The sequence below is a fragment of the Rhinoderma darwinii genome, chromosome 2 (assembly GCF_050947455.1).
Source record: "Rhinoderma darwinii isolate aRhiDar2 chromosome 2, aRhiDar2.hap1, whole genome shotgun sequence".
Classification (NCBI taxonomy): domain Eukaryota; kingdom Metazoa; phylum Chordata; class Amphibia; order Anura; family Rhinodermatidae; genus Rhinoderma; species Rhinoderma darwinii.
In genome coordinates, this window is record NC_134688.1 from 13218894 (window position 1) to 13237620 (window position 18727).

The following is an 18727-nucleotide window of genomic DNA, read 5'->3' on the forward strand; positions in this document are numbered from 1 at the left end:
TCTTATAAGGAGGGCACACAGACAGGATCGTGGGTACATTCCAAAATAACAACACGTGTATGGATGTAGCAGAGCTGATGGAGTCTTGTGTGCTCTTTGATGAGTTAGTGGAGTTATCCAATTTAAGGAAGAGTCCCCCAATGGCTGATTATAGGGAGTCCCGCTGGTGGGACCCCAGCTTTTATTATTTGGGGAACTTGTAGGGCATCTGATCATTTCGAATACGGGGAGCCTCTGGTGCCCCATTCTGACTGGCTGCAGGAGGTGTCAATCTAGGGACCCTCATCATCTCATGTCCTAACAGGGCAAGCCAAGAGGGATTATCTAAAAGAGCGGAGTACATATGTATTGCCCTTAGTGCATGGTACCCATTTTCTACCCAAATCCTGCATGGGTAAATCAAGAACAACGAGACATAAGCTCCAGCCCCCATTCTGATGCCTTGGAAAAATGTTGGTATCGGGCCCTAGTTCTGAAGAAGAGGTGGTGGCCTACACTACTATGACATGTCTTATTCTTCTCCATCCATGACTACCCTAGAGCCCCAACAAGGTTCCTCAGCACAACCACCAGCAAAAATGTCCAGCAGATATTATTGACTTAGTAGGTTCCACTCCACGGTCTGAGGAGACAAGTGTGATCCTTCATATTCCCATCCCCCCAATAGTCATCACCTCATCATCTGAAGCTTGAACCAGTTGAGTAGCAGGGTACAGCATCTACTCCTGCTTTGGATTCCAGCTCTTGCTCCCCTTTATCGGTTGACGTACACCGAGCAGCCAGTGACCTGGACAGCACTTCTAAGATCTCCTTTTGTCATGGCCCCTGAGGATCCAGCCAGCATTTCTTGTAAGTCACTGATCCCCTGTGCAAATTATGGGGGGAGCTCCCCACAGTAAATTAACTCAACACCTCAGTACCCCAAGACATCATATGCACTCGACTTAACTAAGCAGACCCGTGCCTCTCCTGTAGAGCTGTTGCACCAAATCATCTTAAGAACAAAGGACTATTGGCGGTATAGAATGAAGACATTAAGTACTATATACACTTGGAGGATCTGCAGGGGCGGAGCTGGGGAAAACCCACCTCTGAGCAGTTCAGGAAATGTAACCACCATGTATAATGCATATCTGTGTTAACCCTTTATCCACAACATTAGACCACCAGAGGTATTTGGCATTAACCACAAAACTACTCAAGACATACAGGAGTATAACAGGAATACAAGGACTAACCCCCGAAACCATCACATGTGTATGATGTAGTTGTCAAAGTCCATATAATAGGGGTCCCCTCTTTGAAAAGAACTTCTGGTCTCGACCAGACAGACATTTTTAGACTACCAGAGACTCCACCAGACAATGCACAAAGCTGGAGTCAATGATTATAGGCGCTTCCTAAAAAGGGACGAACACTAAACAAAATAAATAGGCCAACATTACAAAAAAGGAAGATATAATTTTTCAAAGCGTACGACTGGATATCTACTTTAAAAGGGGAAAACCCATTTCCATACACCCCATTAGTGAATTCTGAGGTAATAGAGGGGTGTCCTCTGTTCAGGATCCTCATCTCTTGGCCAGAGTGGAGAGCGGTTACATAGACCGTCTCTCTTTCTCTGGAGGACCTGTCCTGTATTTCACACACAACACATTGATATGAATGGACACTGTGTAATGCCTAATTTCTCCTGTTGTGGTGCTGCAGGGAAACTGAACACTTACTGCCAGGTTTCCCCACAGATCACAGCTGATCACTGGAGGTCCCAGTAAGGTGAACGTTTGTGATCAGCTTATTGTCAAGTGATCCCTCTAAGGCCCCATGCCCACTTCAGTTTTTTCCTTCATTGTGCTAGCCGTTTTTCTGACGGCTAGCACATTGACCCATTCATTTCAATGGGGCCAGGCACACTTCAGTTTTTTTGACGGTCCCGTTGCTCCGTTCCGATCCAAAATAGAGCATGTCCTACTTTGGTCCGAGATTCCGTGACCGTGAGGCCCATGCAAGTCAATGGGGCCGTCAAAAAAACTGAAGGCACACGGAAGGCATTCGTGTGCCATCCGTGTGCGACGGAGCCGTTGCCTGGCAAAGGCCGGGCGGGCGGGCAGAAAAACATAACAGAAATATTACACTAATCGGCAGCCACTTGTCTCTATCAATCACTGATCGAGAAAAGAGGCTGCTGATTAAAAATAAAATAAAAAAGCATTTCATACGTACCTGGTCGTTGTCTTGGTGACGAGTCCCACTTCTTCCTCCAGTCCTGCCTTCCTTTCTGACGCGGCAGCCTGTGGTTGGCTGCAGAGGCTGCTGCAGCCTGTGATTGGCTGCAGAGGCGGTCACATGGGATGAAGCGTCATCCCTGGAGGCCGGCCTTCTGACATCATCCTGACGTGTGTGACCGCCACCACAGCCTGTGATTGGCTGCAGCGGTGACATGGATGAAACGTCATCGCTGGAGGCCGGACAGGAGGAAAGTAAGTGACTTTTTTTTTTATTACATTAAAATTGTATTTTCCGAGCGCCGAGCATGGTACTATCCAGGGTGCTGAAAGAGTTACCGTCGATCAGTGCAGCCCATTAACTCTTTCAGCACCCTGGACAGTACCATGCTCGGCGCACGGAAACGGAAACACGGAGTGCACATGGCCGCTAATACGGACCCGTCACAAACGGCCGTGAAAAATGTCTCGGAAGTGTGCACGAGGCCTAACAAGTAGGAATTGTCCAAAGATGAGAACCCTTTTAAGCTAGACTGTAGGATCAGACTAGACTACCAGAGGATCGGGACACAAAAATGGGCCGAAAAGTTAAAGCAAAAGACAACCCTATTTGGAGCCAATCCCTTGCAACTGGGGTCTATTTCTTATGGGATGATTCACATCTAACCTATTACACCTTATTGATGATCTGTCCCGTGTGTGCCATATTACAGTGGATGTGCACATATTCTGCACTGATGGAGGGTGGCCCTCAGAAAATTTACCCCGGTGGTCTCCAGGAACCCCAGTCTGACCCTGCCTACGTGGTAGAACTTACAGACAGACGTGAAACGATGGTAAAGCCGACGGCAGGCAGCGGTGGGTGCTATACCGCCATAGGCGGACATTACATCCAGAGACGAGGTCCACGTGACCCTATATCCCGGGCCTCACACTTTGATTGACATGTTTGAGCATCAAGTCTTGTTCTGAAGGTCAATGTTCCAAAATTGATGTCTAAATGTGTAGACAACCAAGGAGAAAGAGTCACGTAAGATGTTCTTCTTATCTCTGGGTAGACAGCGGTCATCCTCAAGGAGGCAGATAAACATATATGAGGATGGAGCTTGCAGCTGCCGGGGCCTGGAGACGTCTGGCACTCCGCACCCTGACGTGATCGCACTTTGGAAAAGTTTCTAGGAGTTTGTGTGGGCTTTAATTGGCCGCTCACCGCTCTCAGCTGTTAAGTCTAGTTCATATGTGTCTTGGCAGAGGATCTTGTGTATTTCTGCAGGACGCAGCCCTTCCCACCGATGGGGTGTCTAGCCTTAAAGGAGCACGCTGCACTGGCGTTCCCGGTGCCTCACTCATCGCTAGATTAGTAATTGGAAACAGAAGCTCCGTCAGTGCCATGTCTAGGTCAGCGGGAGCATGTCCGGGTATGTTCCTAGATGACTTGAGAGCACAGATATGATGAACCTACACAAATACATTACGTAATTGCTTATATGGCAATCCCCAGTATAGTATTATAAGGAGCTGACCCTTTTAGGCTATGCTCACAAGTAACGAATTTGCTGCGGAAATATTCTGCATGTAGCCGCAGGAAAATCCGCAGCATTTATCCTACGTGTGAACGTAGCTTTAAAAGCAGGAAGGTTCTGATAATAACCCAAGGGAATACAGACTATAGAAGGCAGAGTGGGCAGCTGCTATGGGGCCCCTGGAGAAAGGGGTCGGTCTCATCAGCTATTTTAATAGGAAACAAGAACCTGCACAGGAATCCTTCTCCACAGATATCACCATCTTACAAACGAAAGATTGGAGAGTTGACTGAAAAGTCACGAAAAAGATTGGGGGCACAGACGCGGCAGGACCTCCTGTTTTGGATGGGGAAAATTGGTGTCAAGCAGCAGCAGAAAGGGGCCCCATTTTTATAGTTGCTGTGCCCCTCATCAGACTGCAGGGTACCTGCTGATGGACCTACACAGATATCCCCCTCCCTCTCCCCGCAGGTTATCAGATTTCTGGGGTCATTGGAGAGAGGGTGTTAATAATGCTGTATCAGTTAATATACTTGGGGCTTGCAAAGTGCAGGCAGAGGATTAAAATTGAAGAACGGAGTCCTACAGAAAAGATTTAAATGGGGCCCCCTTCTGATTGATACCACCACATCCTTAAAGGGGTATTCCCATCTTGGACATTTATGGCATATCCATACGATATGGCTGATAGATTCAGGTCCATTCTCCGGGACCTGCATCTATAATCAGGACCCAGTGCCCCCCCCCCCGTTCTACCTTCTCCCGCAGTCGCTGCTCTTTTGGGCACCGACTTATGAGGTGGCTGGGAGTACGGAAACGGTAGCACCACAAGCTATGCTGTTTCCGTAGCTTCCGAGTTCTGGAAACCGCTCAGTTGGCTGTGGTACGCTTTTTCCGGAAATAAATGTATCGGTGTACGGACTCAATAGAAAGTCTATGAGCCCGTACTCCGATTCATCGGCTTTCCGGAAAAAGCCGAACAGACACGAAGCGGCTGAGCTCTCACATGAGCACTTCAGCTGCTTCGTTCCAGCAATTGGGAGGGTCTCCGTGCTCGGACCCCCACCAATCCAAACTTCTGACATGTCACTATGAGATGTCAGGAGTTTGTCAAACTTTTAGCTGCACTTTAACGTACTCCCACCCTCCTCAGGGGCCCCGTTCTACAGACAGGAGGACTTGATGCTGGTTTGTCCCCCCTATTTCCTGTCCATGATTCTTGGGTTGATGCCCCACATCCCTGTTTGCTAACATTGTAGGACCTGTGGATAGGAGATCCCTGTCCTAGCTCACCACCCGTTAAAATAAGTCATGAGGCCAACCTGAGCTGGGCCCCCTCCCTTCAGGGGCCCCATAGCAGCTGCCTGGTCTGCCTCTATGGTATATACACCCATGAGTGCACCCGCTTCCTGCCAATGTACCGCCATATACCCAATGCTGGACCCTGCACATACCAGGCCAACAAGTAGCAGTGCACGATATACGGGGCCAGGGGCTCCGGGGTGGCACAAACGGTAGCATCTTTCTGCAATCTGTGCCCGGTGATGGCTCGCTCTGTATATTATATAGCTGGCACGGTGTGGGGGAGGGGTGATCCCATAATCCCATTTTGCCCAAATATCAACCCATTCATAACATTAGTCCCTCAAGAAGAAGTGGCATACGGAGAAGTACAGGACATAGAGAAGCGGATGTGTCGGAGTGTGAGGAGAAGTCGCTGTGTGCCATGTAGCGGGCAGCAGACCGCGCAGCCGGTACACGGACATTTCCAGCGATCCCACATTTACAGTTTTCGATGTCTTGGCATTTCTCACTGGAGCAGGAACCGCTCCGAGTCTGGCTCATGGCAAAGTTTTACATTCATAGTGCCAAGAGAGAACAGAGGAATAATGAGGGCGCAGATTATCGGAGGGGATTGTGAAGGAGAGCATTATGGGGGAGACGTGGAAGAGCTAGATAGGGCAGCGCTAATGAGCATATGGGGGGGGGGGGGGGGAGGGGTGGTCAACGCATGCAAGAGCAGAGCTGGCCTGTTGTCACAGTTACAGCACAATGTACTGTCACCTCGTTCCTAAAGAGCAGGATGGTTTACGTGCTGTGATAGAGACTGTGCTTCACTATGAAAGTATCTAACTTATAAGGCTTAGCTACAGCAGCTCTGCAGACAGTATCACACATTGGATTAGATACAGTGGCTCAGCAGACCGTATCACACATGATAGGATTAGATACACAGCTCAGCAGACAGTATCACACATGATAGGATTAGATACAGTGGCTCAGCAGACAGTATCACACGATAGGATTAGATACACAGCTCAGCAGACAGTATCACACATGATAGGATTAGATACAGTGGCTCAGCAGACAGTATCACACATGATTGGATTAGATATAGGGCCCAGCAGACAGTATCACACATGATAGGATTAGATACACAGCTCAGCAGACAGTATCACACATGATAGGATTAGATACATTAAAATTAGCGCAAAACACATCAGCAGAACAAATCTCTCTCCTGTCCTGATAGTTTGTTACAATGTATCAGTGTAGGAAAAATGCATCAGCCTGAATCTAGACTGCTTAGGTCACAGAGGATTGTCTAGACTGGATACATTTGTAACAAACCCTCAGCTGTGAGAGGTATTAGGTCTGTACAGGAGTTAAGCGGCGGGTTATAAACAAGAATCTTACCATTCACTTAAAGCAAGCAGACATCTTGTAAATCGTGAAGAATTGAAACACAAAGGGGTGAATTTATCAACCTTTCTACGCGCCAAAAAGTCTTATAAAAGGGCCCAAAACGTTTGACCTTTTTTCTCGACATCCTCGCATAAGGGGCGTGGCTTCCTAAAAGGGGGCGGGCCATATCAGCCAAACACATTTATCGTTTACCCCATAAAACTCGTGTAAATTATAGTTAAAATCGACACCATCTACTAACTGTCGTATATACACCACTGTGTGGGGGCGTAGCAAGGTAGAGGCCCAAGCCGTACCTCCCCGCCCGATCACACTACCCGTCCGTCCCTCCATGGGACAATAACATAATAAAAAAATAATACTCACCTCATCACTTCTGCCCTCCGGGTCCAGCCAGGCCCCTCAGCATGCGGCGGATCATACAAGGTCCTAACGCCGGGCAGCGTCAGGTGTTTTTACGTAACGCTGCGGGGACCCGGCGAGGAGAAGAGGAATGGTGAAGGGAAAGAAAACTGCAGAACCTTTCATTACAAAGAGATTAGATATGAAAAAACTGGAATACCCCTTTAAGAAATATCCAGTGGGCGACCCGGTGTCTTCTTGGGAGGTATGTTGTGGGATTCTGGCTCAGACCGAGTTTATTTCTATTTACACGATTTCTGCTCCAAACTGACCAGTAAAAGCGTGAGATGCGGCTTTCTATCTCCGCCATGTCTGGATTAATAATAACCTTTGAATATTTACAGTCGACATCGTGAACGGAATGACATGTCAGGCTGGAATGTGATTGTGGCCGGGCAGGGAAACATCTCCGATAAATTCTTTCATCTCTATCTTCTTCTATGTTAAAACATAACACACCCAAAGAGCCATACTGGGGAGGTCAGTTAAAGGGGTCACCCGCATTGGGCATGAGCTCATACCCTCCATCAGTAGCGGAAAGGTCTGTTCTAGTCATCAGAAGACCTCAACCCTAGATACAGTATAGGGGGATTTAAGTATGTAATTGTTTGGGTGGATTTCATGGTCGTGTGTTTCCATCCACTGGCAGCAAGTATGGATGGTTAGAAATTGAAACATAAAATACTAGATTCTTTTCATTACACAGTGATTAAAGTGTAACAGATAGAGAATTAAGATCTATAGAAAAGTGGAGTCACTGTGTACATACATTACTTATTTTGTACAGAATAGTGAGTGCAGCTCTGGAGAATACTACCGGATATAACTACGGATAAGTAATGTATGTACACAGTGACTCCACCAGCAGAATAGTGAGTGCAGCTCTGGAGTATAATACAGGATGTAACTCAGGATCAGTACAGGATAAGTAATGTAATGTATGTACACAGTGACTCCACCAGCAGAATAGTGAGTGCAGCTCTGGAGTATAATACAGGATGTAACTCAGGATCAGTACAGGATAAGTAATGTAATGTATGTACACAGTGACTCCACCAGCAGAATAGTGAGTGCAGCTCTGGAGTATAATACAGGATGTAACTCAGGATCAGTACAGGATAAGTAATGTAATGTATGTACACAGTAACTCCACCAGCAGAATAGTGAGTGCAGCTCTGGAGTATAATACAGGATGTAACTCCGGATCAGTACAGGATAAGTAATGTAATGTATGTCAACAGTAACTCCACCAGCAGAATAGTGAGTGCAGCTCTGGAGTATAATACAGGATGTAACTCATGATCAGTACAGGATAAGTAATGTAATGTATGTACACAGTGACTCCACCAGCAGAATAGGGAGTGCAGCTCTGGAGTATAATACAGGATGTAACTCATGATCAGTACAGGATAAGTAATGTAATGTATGTACACAGTGACTCCACCAGCAGAATAGTGAGTGCAGCTCTGGAGTATAATACAGGATGTAACTCAGGATCAGTACAGGATCAGTAATATAATGTATGTACACAGTGACTCCACCAGCAGAATAGTGAGTGCAGCTCTGTTGTAGAATACAGGATGTAACACAGAATCAGTACAGGATAAGTAATGTAATGTATGCACACAGTGACTCCACCAGCAGAATAGGGAGTGCAGCTCTGGAGTATAATACAGGATATAACCCAGGATCAGTAGTGTAATATATATATACACAGTGACTCCACCAACAGAATAGTGAGTGCAGCTCTGGAGTATAATACAGGATGTAACTCAGGATCAGTACAGGATAAGTAATGTAATGTATGTACACAGTGACTCCACCAGCAGAATAGGGAGTGCAGCTCTGGAGTATAATACAGGATGTAACTCAGGATCAGTAATATAATGTATGTACACAGTGACTCCACCAGCAGAATAGTGAGTGCAGCTCTGGAGTAGAATACAGGATATAACCCAGGATCAGTAGTGTAATGTATATACACAGTGACTCCACCAGCAGAATAGTGAGTGCAGCTCTGGAGTATAATACAGGATGAGTACAGGATAAGTAATGTAATGTATGTACACAGTGACTCCACCAGCAGAATAGTGAGTGCAGCTCTGGAGTATAATACAGGATATAACCCAGGATCAGTACAGGATAAGTAATGTAATGTATGTACACAGTGACTCCACCAGTAGAATAGTGAGTGCAGCTCTGGAGTATAATACAGGATATAACTCAGGATCAGTACGGGATAAGTAATGTAATGTATGTACACAGTGACTCCACCAGCAGAATAGTGAGTGCAGCTCTGGAGTATAATACAGGATGTAACTCAGGTACAGTACAGGATAAGTAATGTAATGTATGTACAATGTGACTCAACCAGCAGAATAGTTAGTGCAGCTCTGGAGTATAATACAGAATATAACCCAGGATCAGTACAGGATAAGTAATGTAATGTATATACACAGTGACTCCACCAGCAGAATAGTGAGTGCAGCTCTGGAGTATAATACAGGATATAACCCAGGATCAATACAGGATAGGTAATGTAATGTATATACACAGTGACTCCACCAGCAGAATAGTGAATGCAGCTCTGGAGTATAATACAGGATATAACTTAGGATCAGTACAGGATAAGTAATGTAATGTATGTACACAGTGACTCCACCAGCAGAATAGTGAGTGCAGCTCTGGAGTATAATACAGGATGTTACTCTGGATCAGTAATGTCATGTATGTACACAGTGACTCCACCAGCAGAATAGTGAGTGCAGCTCTGGAGTAGAATACAGGATGTAACAATGGATCAGTACAGGATAAGTAATGTAATGTATATACACAGTGACTCCACCAGCAGAAAAGTGAGTGCAGCTCTGGAGTATAATACAGGATATAACCCAGGATCAGTAGTGTAATATATATACACAGTGACTCCACCAGCAGAATAGTGAGTGCAGCTCTGGAGTAGAATACAGGATGTAACTCAGGATCAGTACAGGATAAGTAATGTAATGTATGTACACAGTGACTCCACCAGCAGAATAGCGAGTGCAGCTCTGGAGTATAATACAGGATGTAACTCAGGATCAGTACAGGATAAGTAATGTAATGTATGTACACAGTGACTCCACCAGCAGAATAGTGAGTGCAGCTCTGGAGTATAATGCAGGATGTATCTCAGGATCAGTACAGGGTAAGTAATGTAATGTATGTACACAGTGACTCCACCAGCAGAATAGTGAGTGCAGCTCTGGAGTATAATACAGGATATAACTCAGGATCAGTACAGGATAAGTAATGTAATGTATGTACACAGTGACTCCACCAGCAGAATAGTGAGTGCAGCTCTGGAGTATAATACAGGATGTAACTCAGGATCAGTACAGGATAAGTAATGTAATGTATGTACACAGTGACTCTACCAGCAGAATAGTGAGTGCAGCTCTGGAGTATAATACAGGATATAACTCAGGATCAGTACAGGATAAGTAATGTATTTACAAACGGAGTTTACTTTTTATGTAGAATATATATAATATATACTGTGAAACATTTATAATCAATGCCCCAACACGCAGTCTCCAGAGAAAGCCTTTTGGCACGACACTTTCCTAGCATTCTAGTGATCCATAGTGGGTTCCCTCGCTTACTGGGTCCCTATGCAGCTGCACAGGTTGCACATCGGGTAATTCCACTCATGTCTGAAAGACTTCTCCTTACATTGATGAGCAATAAGGGGACCCCTAAATAATGCTTTAGGCCAAAGCTAGACAGCTACTTGTACCCAGCCCCCTATAGGGACGCCCCTCCGATGTGTAATGACTCAATGGGGAGATTGATCAATTTGTGGAAGAGGCAGGAATTTAGGAGTCAGTGAACATGTGGGATAATAGAGTCACTTAGGATTTCCACTGAAATCGGGGACCTGGGGATAAAGTCACATGACTTCAAATGAAAGTTGGATTATGAGACCAGACAGCCGTAGATAGTATCCAAAAAGTCTTAATTGCTTTCCTCTACTCCGTCCGGATTATTTTGAGATTCCTGTGCTGGACTATCAGATGCCAGAGTAAAGGAATTCTAATGTATTATTATTAAGTCATGATCTTGTAAGACCCATTTGGCAATGTAGGGGTTAAGAAGCATAAGATTAAGCAGCGGAGAACGATTTTTGTAAATATTGCAGTAAACGTCTTCTACATCGCAGTCGCACATTATTACTGGTTACACAGACGAGCTACGAGTCATTTCTGCAGCGATGTGGCCCATGAACGATTTGTGAAGGGCAATCTAATGATGCGCTGAGTAAAGCGCCCACAACGGGCACGGTAAGTATGACAATTTCACATATGACTGCGATCCGGCAAATACAGACGGGGGATTTTGCTCTCCCAGAAATGATTAATTCATTGCAACAGAAGAAAGGGAACGCCAGCCGGAGGTTTAGAGATAATCCCTTTAACGAAGAAATTTTTTTCTAATTTTTTTTTTTAAAGTTTTGTAAAACTCTCCTACAAAAAAAAATAAAAAAAAAATTGTAAAGAATTCACCAATATCCTTTTAATTTGAAAATACATAGAAGTCCAGACTCAAAAAGCGTTTGCAGTCTCGTTACCAATCCCGGGATGGCCCGCCACAACCGTAGAGAAAAAAAAAAAAAAATGTACAAAAAAACAACAACAATGAATCCTCAGGGGCGTAGCTAGAATTAAATCAGAGAACCGACATAATAGCGCTAGATCGCAGAAAGTCACCAACCCACAAAAAAGGGACATTGTTCTTGCACCTGAGTGGGCCCCCTCAATCCCCCAGAGCAGCCGCTACGGATATAGTTACGCGTTACACCCATGGTTGCCGACTAGATAGCACGTAGGGACTGGGGTAATGATTCCTCTAGTTCACTATTACTGGTAAATCTTCTAGTGAGGGGTGCACAACCCGCGGCTCGCATGGTTGCTAGTTACCGCCCCCGCCCTGCTGGACCCGAATACCGCGGATCACCTGCTTGTGCGATCAGTTGCGTTGCTGTATGAAAATCTCCAGGGCCGGCCTCTACAGTGAAGGAAAGCACTCATTGTTACATAAGAGGTAGAATGGCCGGCATGAAAAGGGCTTCAAATACTGAAGTGAATGAAGAAAAGTCTAATACTGTGAACCGCCGCTACAAGCGTGTTGGCGCATCACATTACGAGCAAGTAAGGAATGAAGGAGAAGCAGATCTCGTACGAGCGCTGTGGCCCCTTCAAAACAACAGATTGGCAGAGGTCCCAGGAGTTGGACCCCAACAGATAATGATGACCTATGGACGGTAGGCCATCAATTTTTAGGGACTGGACAACCCCTTTAAGGCTGGCCCCTTATTATAAATACTAACCTCGGAGTGCCCCCGATTATTTATAGTGCCAGCGGTATGCCCCCTATTATTAACGTCAGAGTGCCCCTTATTGGCATTACTTATATACACTTACGGTACAGGAAGCCTGCTGTTAAGGACCAGCGCTATAAATATGGCAGTGATGACGTTGACACAAAAGCAGTGATTGACAGCTGGCCCCCGGCGCCAACACCCGAGTTAAGAGATAACTCAGATTTTAGCCGTTTACTATCTTAGATGCCACGGTTTACACGGCGCATGGCATCTAAGTGAACAAAACAAAAGCGATTCAACCGCCACCAACCTCATACAAAAACCATAGCGCAATTTTTTCATTACATTTTGCATTACCCCCCAAAAAAATAAAATCATGATAAATGGTTGATTCGGGGGAATACCCTATTAAATTTTATCATCTATCCACCACTTGTACCCCCACCGATTACGAGAAAAAGGGTCTCAAAACCTCGACCGCAGTGAGGGGGATATTGAATGGAGCAGCGGCCGAGCATGCGCGGTGCCGCTCCTTTCAAAAAATCAACGGGAATGACGCAAACAGCAGAGTACAGTGCTCAGCTGTTTCCGTCAGTGCCATAGACATTGAAGTGTGCGGCGGGTGCATGCTCAACCACCGCACCATTCAAGATTCTCCTTGGACAGTGAGTAGGATGCATCAAATATCATTACTAAAGGGAACACCAATGGGCACCTGGAACTTGCACCCCCTATCCCATACTTGGTACCCAAATGTATGAAAAGGCAGTGGCATGGGATAAAGTTTGATTCCCTAATTTATGGATTGGGAAACGGTCTGGCAGTGTTATCTGTACACTCTATGACTGTATTATTTGGCACTATAAGGTACACCATAAGTGAGGACCTCATTAGAAAGTACTGCACAAGGCTCCATCCAACCTGAAGCCGGCCATGGGCACACCGGTGAGGGATTTGCTAGATCACAATGATGGAAGTGCTGATGACAATTACCTTACTCTTCTTGGCAATTAGACCCTGGAGAGCAAGAAAAGGGCCCCATACTGTTCTACAAAGGAGAAGACCCACATCCATGGAGCCTACCGGATTATTTTCAGACAAACTTTTTAACCAGCAAAAAGTTGAGCAAACCAAGTCTGAATCCTCAAATTACCTTTGGTGCGTCTATGCCCCAGTGTTGTCTATTGACTTTTGAGATCAGAGAATCAGGACTTTCCAGATAATACCAACGGTTTAGAGGAATGGTTCCGCTAATTAGATATAGGCCTAATTAGCCAAAATTACCATTGTATTGGACGCCATATTGGATAATAACTTAAAGGGTATTTCCATCTATATTTGAGTTATACATAGACACTGATTGGATCCATGTATATGTGAAGAATTAGGGACAATGTTGTAATGTTAAAAAAAATCCTATTCATTTCAATAGAGAGTGAGGATACATGCCCATTGTGGGCTAGGTTTAGGACTGTATATCAGGGGCAGTCTAGTTTTAAGCCCACCAGAAATCGATCTTTCATGACGTACTGTATGGGAACAATATCACATTAGAGTCCCATCCATGAGAGTTGTTTTTTTTTTTTTTTTAACACCTCATTTCAAAACCTTGGGCATTGGTCCCTGTAATTTTGTTGCAGTGCTAGCCTTCACTCTTCTAGGAAGACGTTCTATTAGGTCTTCAAATATGGCAGCTGGGATCTGCAACCATTTATCCACAAGAGCATCAGTGAAGTCGGATCACAGTTGGGTGTTGGATGGGGTTGAGCGCTCTCCAGTCAAGTTCTTCCACATTAAACTCAACAAACCCGGACCTTGTGTTTTTTTTGTTGACATGGAGACATTGTCCTACATTGCCCAAATTAGGCGTATATAGTCATGAATTAAATCTCACTATTTGGCAGTCTAACTACAAATGCTCCAGATTCCGGTGGCTTTAGCAGCTGACACCTGGCATTGTGTATGGTGATCTCAGGTTTGTGTACCTCGGCATAAGCTTTGTGACAACAGTTTTTGAGGAAACAGGTTCCTATTTCAGTAGGACAATGTCTAGGCCAACAGAAAAATACAAGGTCTTGGTTTGTTGAGTTTAATGTGGAAGAACTTGACAGAAGAGCGCCCAGATCTCAACCCCATCCAAAACCCAAGTTTGGCCATGGAAATTCCAATCGGTGAAGCGGTCAATGAACAGTTCTTGTGTGGACGTTGCCTTCAGAAACGGTTTGGAACTTGTGATTGGTACGGAGTGACAGACAATGCTCACATGCTATATTCTACAGTACTTGGTGGTCTCGTACTATGTTCTCATGTTATCACCTATTGACACCTGAGCTGTTGCGAGGTTTGCACTTCACAATACATCAACTTACAGATGGCGGGGCAGCTCTAGCAGTACAGAGATGTGATGAAATTACTTGTTGGGAAAGTGGCATCCTACGCACAGTGCCATGCGGAAAGTCATTGAGCTCTTCGGCACAACCCTACGTTTCATGTTGATCTATGGAAATTCTATTACTGTTCGCTATGGGTGGGGCTGCAATGGGCAAACTCCTTCCATTAGAAGGGGGTGCACATACTTTAGGCCATATAGTGTACATTATACTGAAATAGTCTTAAGAATACTTCTATAAATTGCATCCAAAAGGTCATGTGCTCCAGTGTAAACTGCTGATCATCCTGCTACGTGCCGTGAAGATGTTCACGTTCAGTCCTCGCAGCTAATGGGAACCACTGACCTGTATATTAATAGCACAAACTGAGAAAAGCAGACTCTGCTGAAAAGTAGAAAATCAGGCCAATGTTTATATGCCATAAAGTGACAGACAGCGCCCGGGAGACTCCATTATACAATATAATAGTGTAGACACCTCAATATTACAGGAGCCTGAGAAATGGAGGGGCTACCTGCTTACTTGGCAGCATCTCAATTATTAAAGAAAAATAAAGTCGGCCTCGTAAATTTTATTTCCATCTTGGACATTTGCGGCATACTGTACCCACGGGATTCGGCCCATAAATGTCTGAAAGATTCAGGTCCCAGCTCTGGGACCTGCAACAATTTCCAGAACGGGGGTCACCCGACCCACGTCCTGCCCGATGAGGTGACTGCCAGCTGCCGTATCCAGGCAGAGAATGAACGCGCAGCCACCTCTCCATTCATTCTCCACCTGGATTCGGCGGCCGCCTCACAAGGCAGGACAGGGGTTATGTGACCCCCGTTCTGGAGAGAAGTCCCAGAGCTTTTTGGTCACTGCACTTCGATAGCAGTAACTTTTTTGTTTTTCCGTTGATGTGTAGATATGAGGGGTTATTTTTTTGAAGGACAAGTTGTATTATTTGAAAGTTTTATTTTTGGGTACATACACAATGTGGACAAAAGTATTAGGACACCTACAGTAAGCTTTTATGACATCCCATTCGAAATCCATAGCCATTAACCCCATTTGCAACTTAAACAGCTTCCACTCTTCTGGGAAGATGTTGGGGTCTGTGGGAATTTTTGCCCATTCATCCAGAAGATCATTTGTGAGGTCAAACACTGATGTCGGGGGAGGGGGCCGGTCTCAATCTCCATTCTAGTTCATCCCAAAGGTGTTGGATGGGGTTGAGGTCAGGGCTCTGTGTGACCAGTCAAGTTCTTCTACACCAAACTCCCCCAACCAACCAACCAACCAACCAATGTCTTTATGGACCTTGTGCACTGGGGCACAGTCATAAGGGAACAGAAAACAGCCGAACCCCAAACTGTTCCCACAATGTCTTGTGTGCTGAAGAAAAAAAGATTTCCCTTCACTGGAACTAAGGGTCCGACCCCTGAATAACACCCCATAGCATTACCCCTCCCCCACCAAACCTTACAGCTGGCACAATGCAGTCAGGCGGGTAACGTTCTCCTGGCATTCACCAAACCCAGACTCATCCACTAGACCGACAGATAGAGAAGCGTCACTCCACAGAACACGTTTCTGCTGCTCCAGAGTCTAGTCGCGGAGGCTTTACACCCCTCCATCTGACACTTGGCATAGTGCTTGGTGATGTAAGGCTGGCATGCAGCTGCTCGGCCCTCATGCCATGACGCTCCTGGGCACAGTTTTTGTGCGGATGTTAATACCGGAGGAGGTCTGTACTCTGAACTGAAGGAAACAGCGGAAATCAATGATTAATAGGGGGGGGGGGGGGATTACTTTTCTCCATATAGTGCATAACTTAGGGTTTGACTCGTTTATTAATTTTTCGGGTGGGAAACGCAAAAAACTGGTAATTTCACTATTGTTTGTTTGGGTGGTTGCTTTTTTACACTGTTCCCCATGCGGTTTGAATAATATTTTTCATTTATTTTACAGATATTATTGCTTGCAGCGATACCAAATATGTCTCGTTTTTTATATTTGATCATTTTTATTTGCTATTTTTAGTAGTCATTTTCATTGAAAAATTTAGTTTATTCTTTCTTTTACCTTTGAGACTGATAAAATGTCAAACTTTATTTCAATTTTTTTTTCACACTTGTGGACTTTTACTTTTTGAATGACATCTTTAACATATAATGCTGTGGAATGGCTCTGTACTCCAGTGCATTAGTGCCTGGCAGTGAAAAAGTAATAGGCACCTAAGATAGGCAGCAACATACATATGGCAGCCCAGGACTGTCGAAACGGTTGGTCCCCATGTCTGCGGTCTCAGGACAAAGCGAGCTTTATATCACTAAGATGCCACAGTCACTATTGACCACAGCATCTAAGGGTGTTAAACGGCCGAGATCGGACTTATTCCCAATTCTCAGCAGTTGCCCCATGAGGCCGGCTGGCGTAAGTGCAACCTATGTGCCCAAATCATCACTTTTCTGTACATATACGGTGCTGGTCACAAACGACTTACTTCCAGCATCGTAAAGGACCAACTTCGCAACCAATTTTTATATTTTTTATTGTCCCAATGTATTGAAGATGAAAAATGGAGCAACTTTGCAATAAGTCTTAATTAGTAAATTCCAATAGTTTGGTTTCTACAGCTCCTATTCAGATCTGTGCGTCTCCATGGTAACAGACGACAACAAACCCTTTGTAGTCTGATCCTGCAGTTACACTCTCTTCTATCTGTCCTGTACGTCTTGCTAACCTACCAAAAATATGTTAGCTTGAAGTAGAGGATTGTTGGAAGGCAATACGACTGCAGGATCAGACTGTGGAAAGGGACCGATGTTAATCTGGGCGCTATAAAAAATATTTTTAAGGTAACAAGCGGCCACCTTGCCCATAGGGCCCATATGGTATGCGGGCCACTGATTGTACATGTCAGCCTATCCTCAGACCAACACAACATCCATTTTAATAAGGACACAGAAACATAGGGAAGATGGAAGACTGGAAGACTTACACAACACCATCAGGTGGGCAAGCAGGAACAAATTCTGGTTGATTTTCCATCAATACATCCAAGACACCCGTAAGGTACCCTTTTTTTTAATCTAGCGTCTTAAAAAGGCGGCATACAAAATACAACAGAAAAAGTTAAAATGTCAAATTCAGCTCTAATCTAATATCTAAAATTACTAAAGACTCTATGGGACAATGTAAACATATTGTTTGAAAGTAGAGCTTTCCTTCAAGAAACCAGTTGGCATACCTGAGCCTTCATCCGACTGGTTAAATCCACAGATCTGACATATGCTCCGGACCCACTTATTCATTTCTTCTTCTGTTTCGGCCACCAGGTAGAACGTCCGATCGCTGGTCTTTATGTCGAAGACGTAGCTGTCCTGTAGTTCCTTCTTGTTGAAGGTCAGCCCAGAGTCCACCTGTTCACAGCAGCTGAGATTGATGACCCGGATGGGTTTCTTGGAGTGGTCATTCTTATAATATTCCAGGACATCAGGGTCTCCACTCATACGTCCACTTCTCAGGATGAACCAACGTTTCTTCCATGCCTGAGAAAACAGAAGTAGTGTTAGTGGTCGGCCTGCATGTAGAGTTCAACCCACTCAATGCAAATTCCATACCTTTCATATATGGAGGTCATCAAATTTTAATAGTGGCAATCCTTACAGCCCTATGTGAGGAGATACGCAAGAATATATTTCCCAAGAATATGTCAAGGCCTAATGCTCAACATGGTGACCACAAAAGGTCAAAATCCGTATTTTCCCATGTAATAAATCAACAGTTAATAAAGACGTCGTGTACCGATAAAGAGGTTATCTGCTTTAGAGGAACCTCCTGACATTAAGCCGATTATTGGGTGTCCTGCTGATGGGACCCCACCAAAAAGCTATAATCTGTGAGAAACCCGGTAGCAAATTTTGAATTCCCCTGTAGCGCCACCACAGGAAAAACAAAGCATTACACCATTCTCATTTAAATCAATGGAAGCACGCTAGAGAGGGAGCACTCTTTGTAACTACTCTCTGCTCTGGCTAATTGATGGAGGTCCCGAATGAGAGATTCCGGTCTAAAAAACGAAGACGATCATAATAGAGTATTTGAAAATGAGATTTCTAAGCTAGACAACCC

General features: G+C 44.9%; 1 protein-coding gene across 1 annotated transcript in view; it reads right to left on the reverse strand.

Moving 5' to 3' along the window:
- Nucleotides 1-18727, reverse strand: part of GAB2 (GRB2 associated binding protein 2) — a 180662-nt gene that overhangs the window by 37397 nt on the left and 124538 nt on the right. Inside the window, exon 2 of the mRNA XM_075851372.1 lies at nt 17844-18144. Within this exon, the coding sequence (XP_075707487.1) occupies nt 17844-18144 (301 nt within the window). The remainder of the gene's footprint in view (nt 1-17843; nt 18145-18727) is intronic.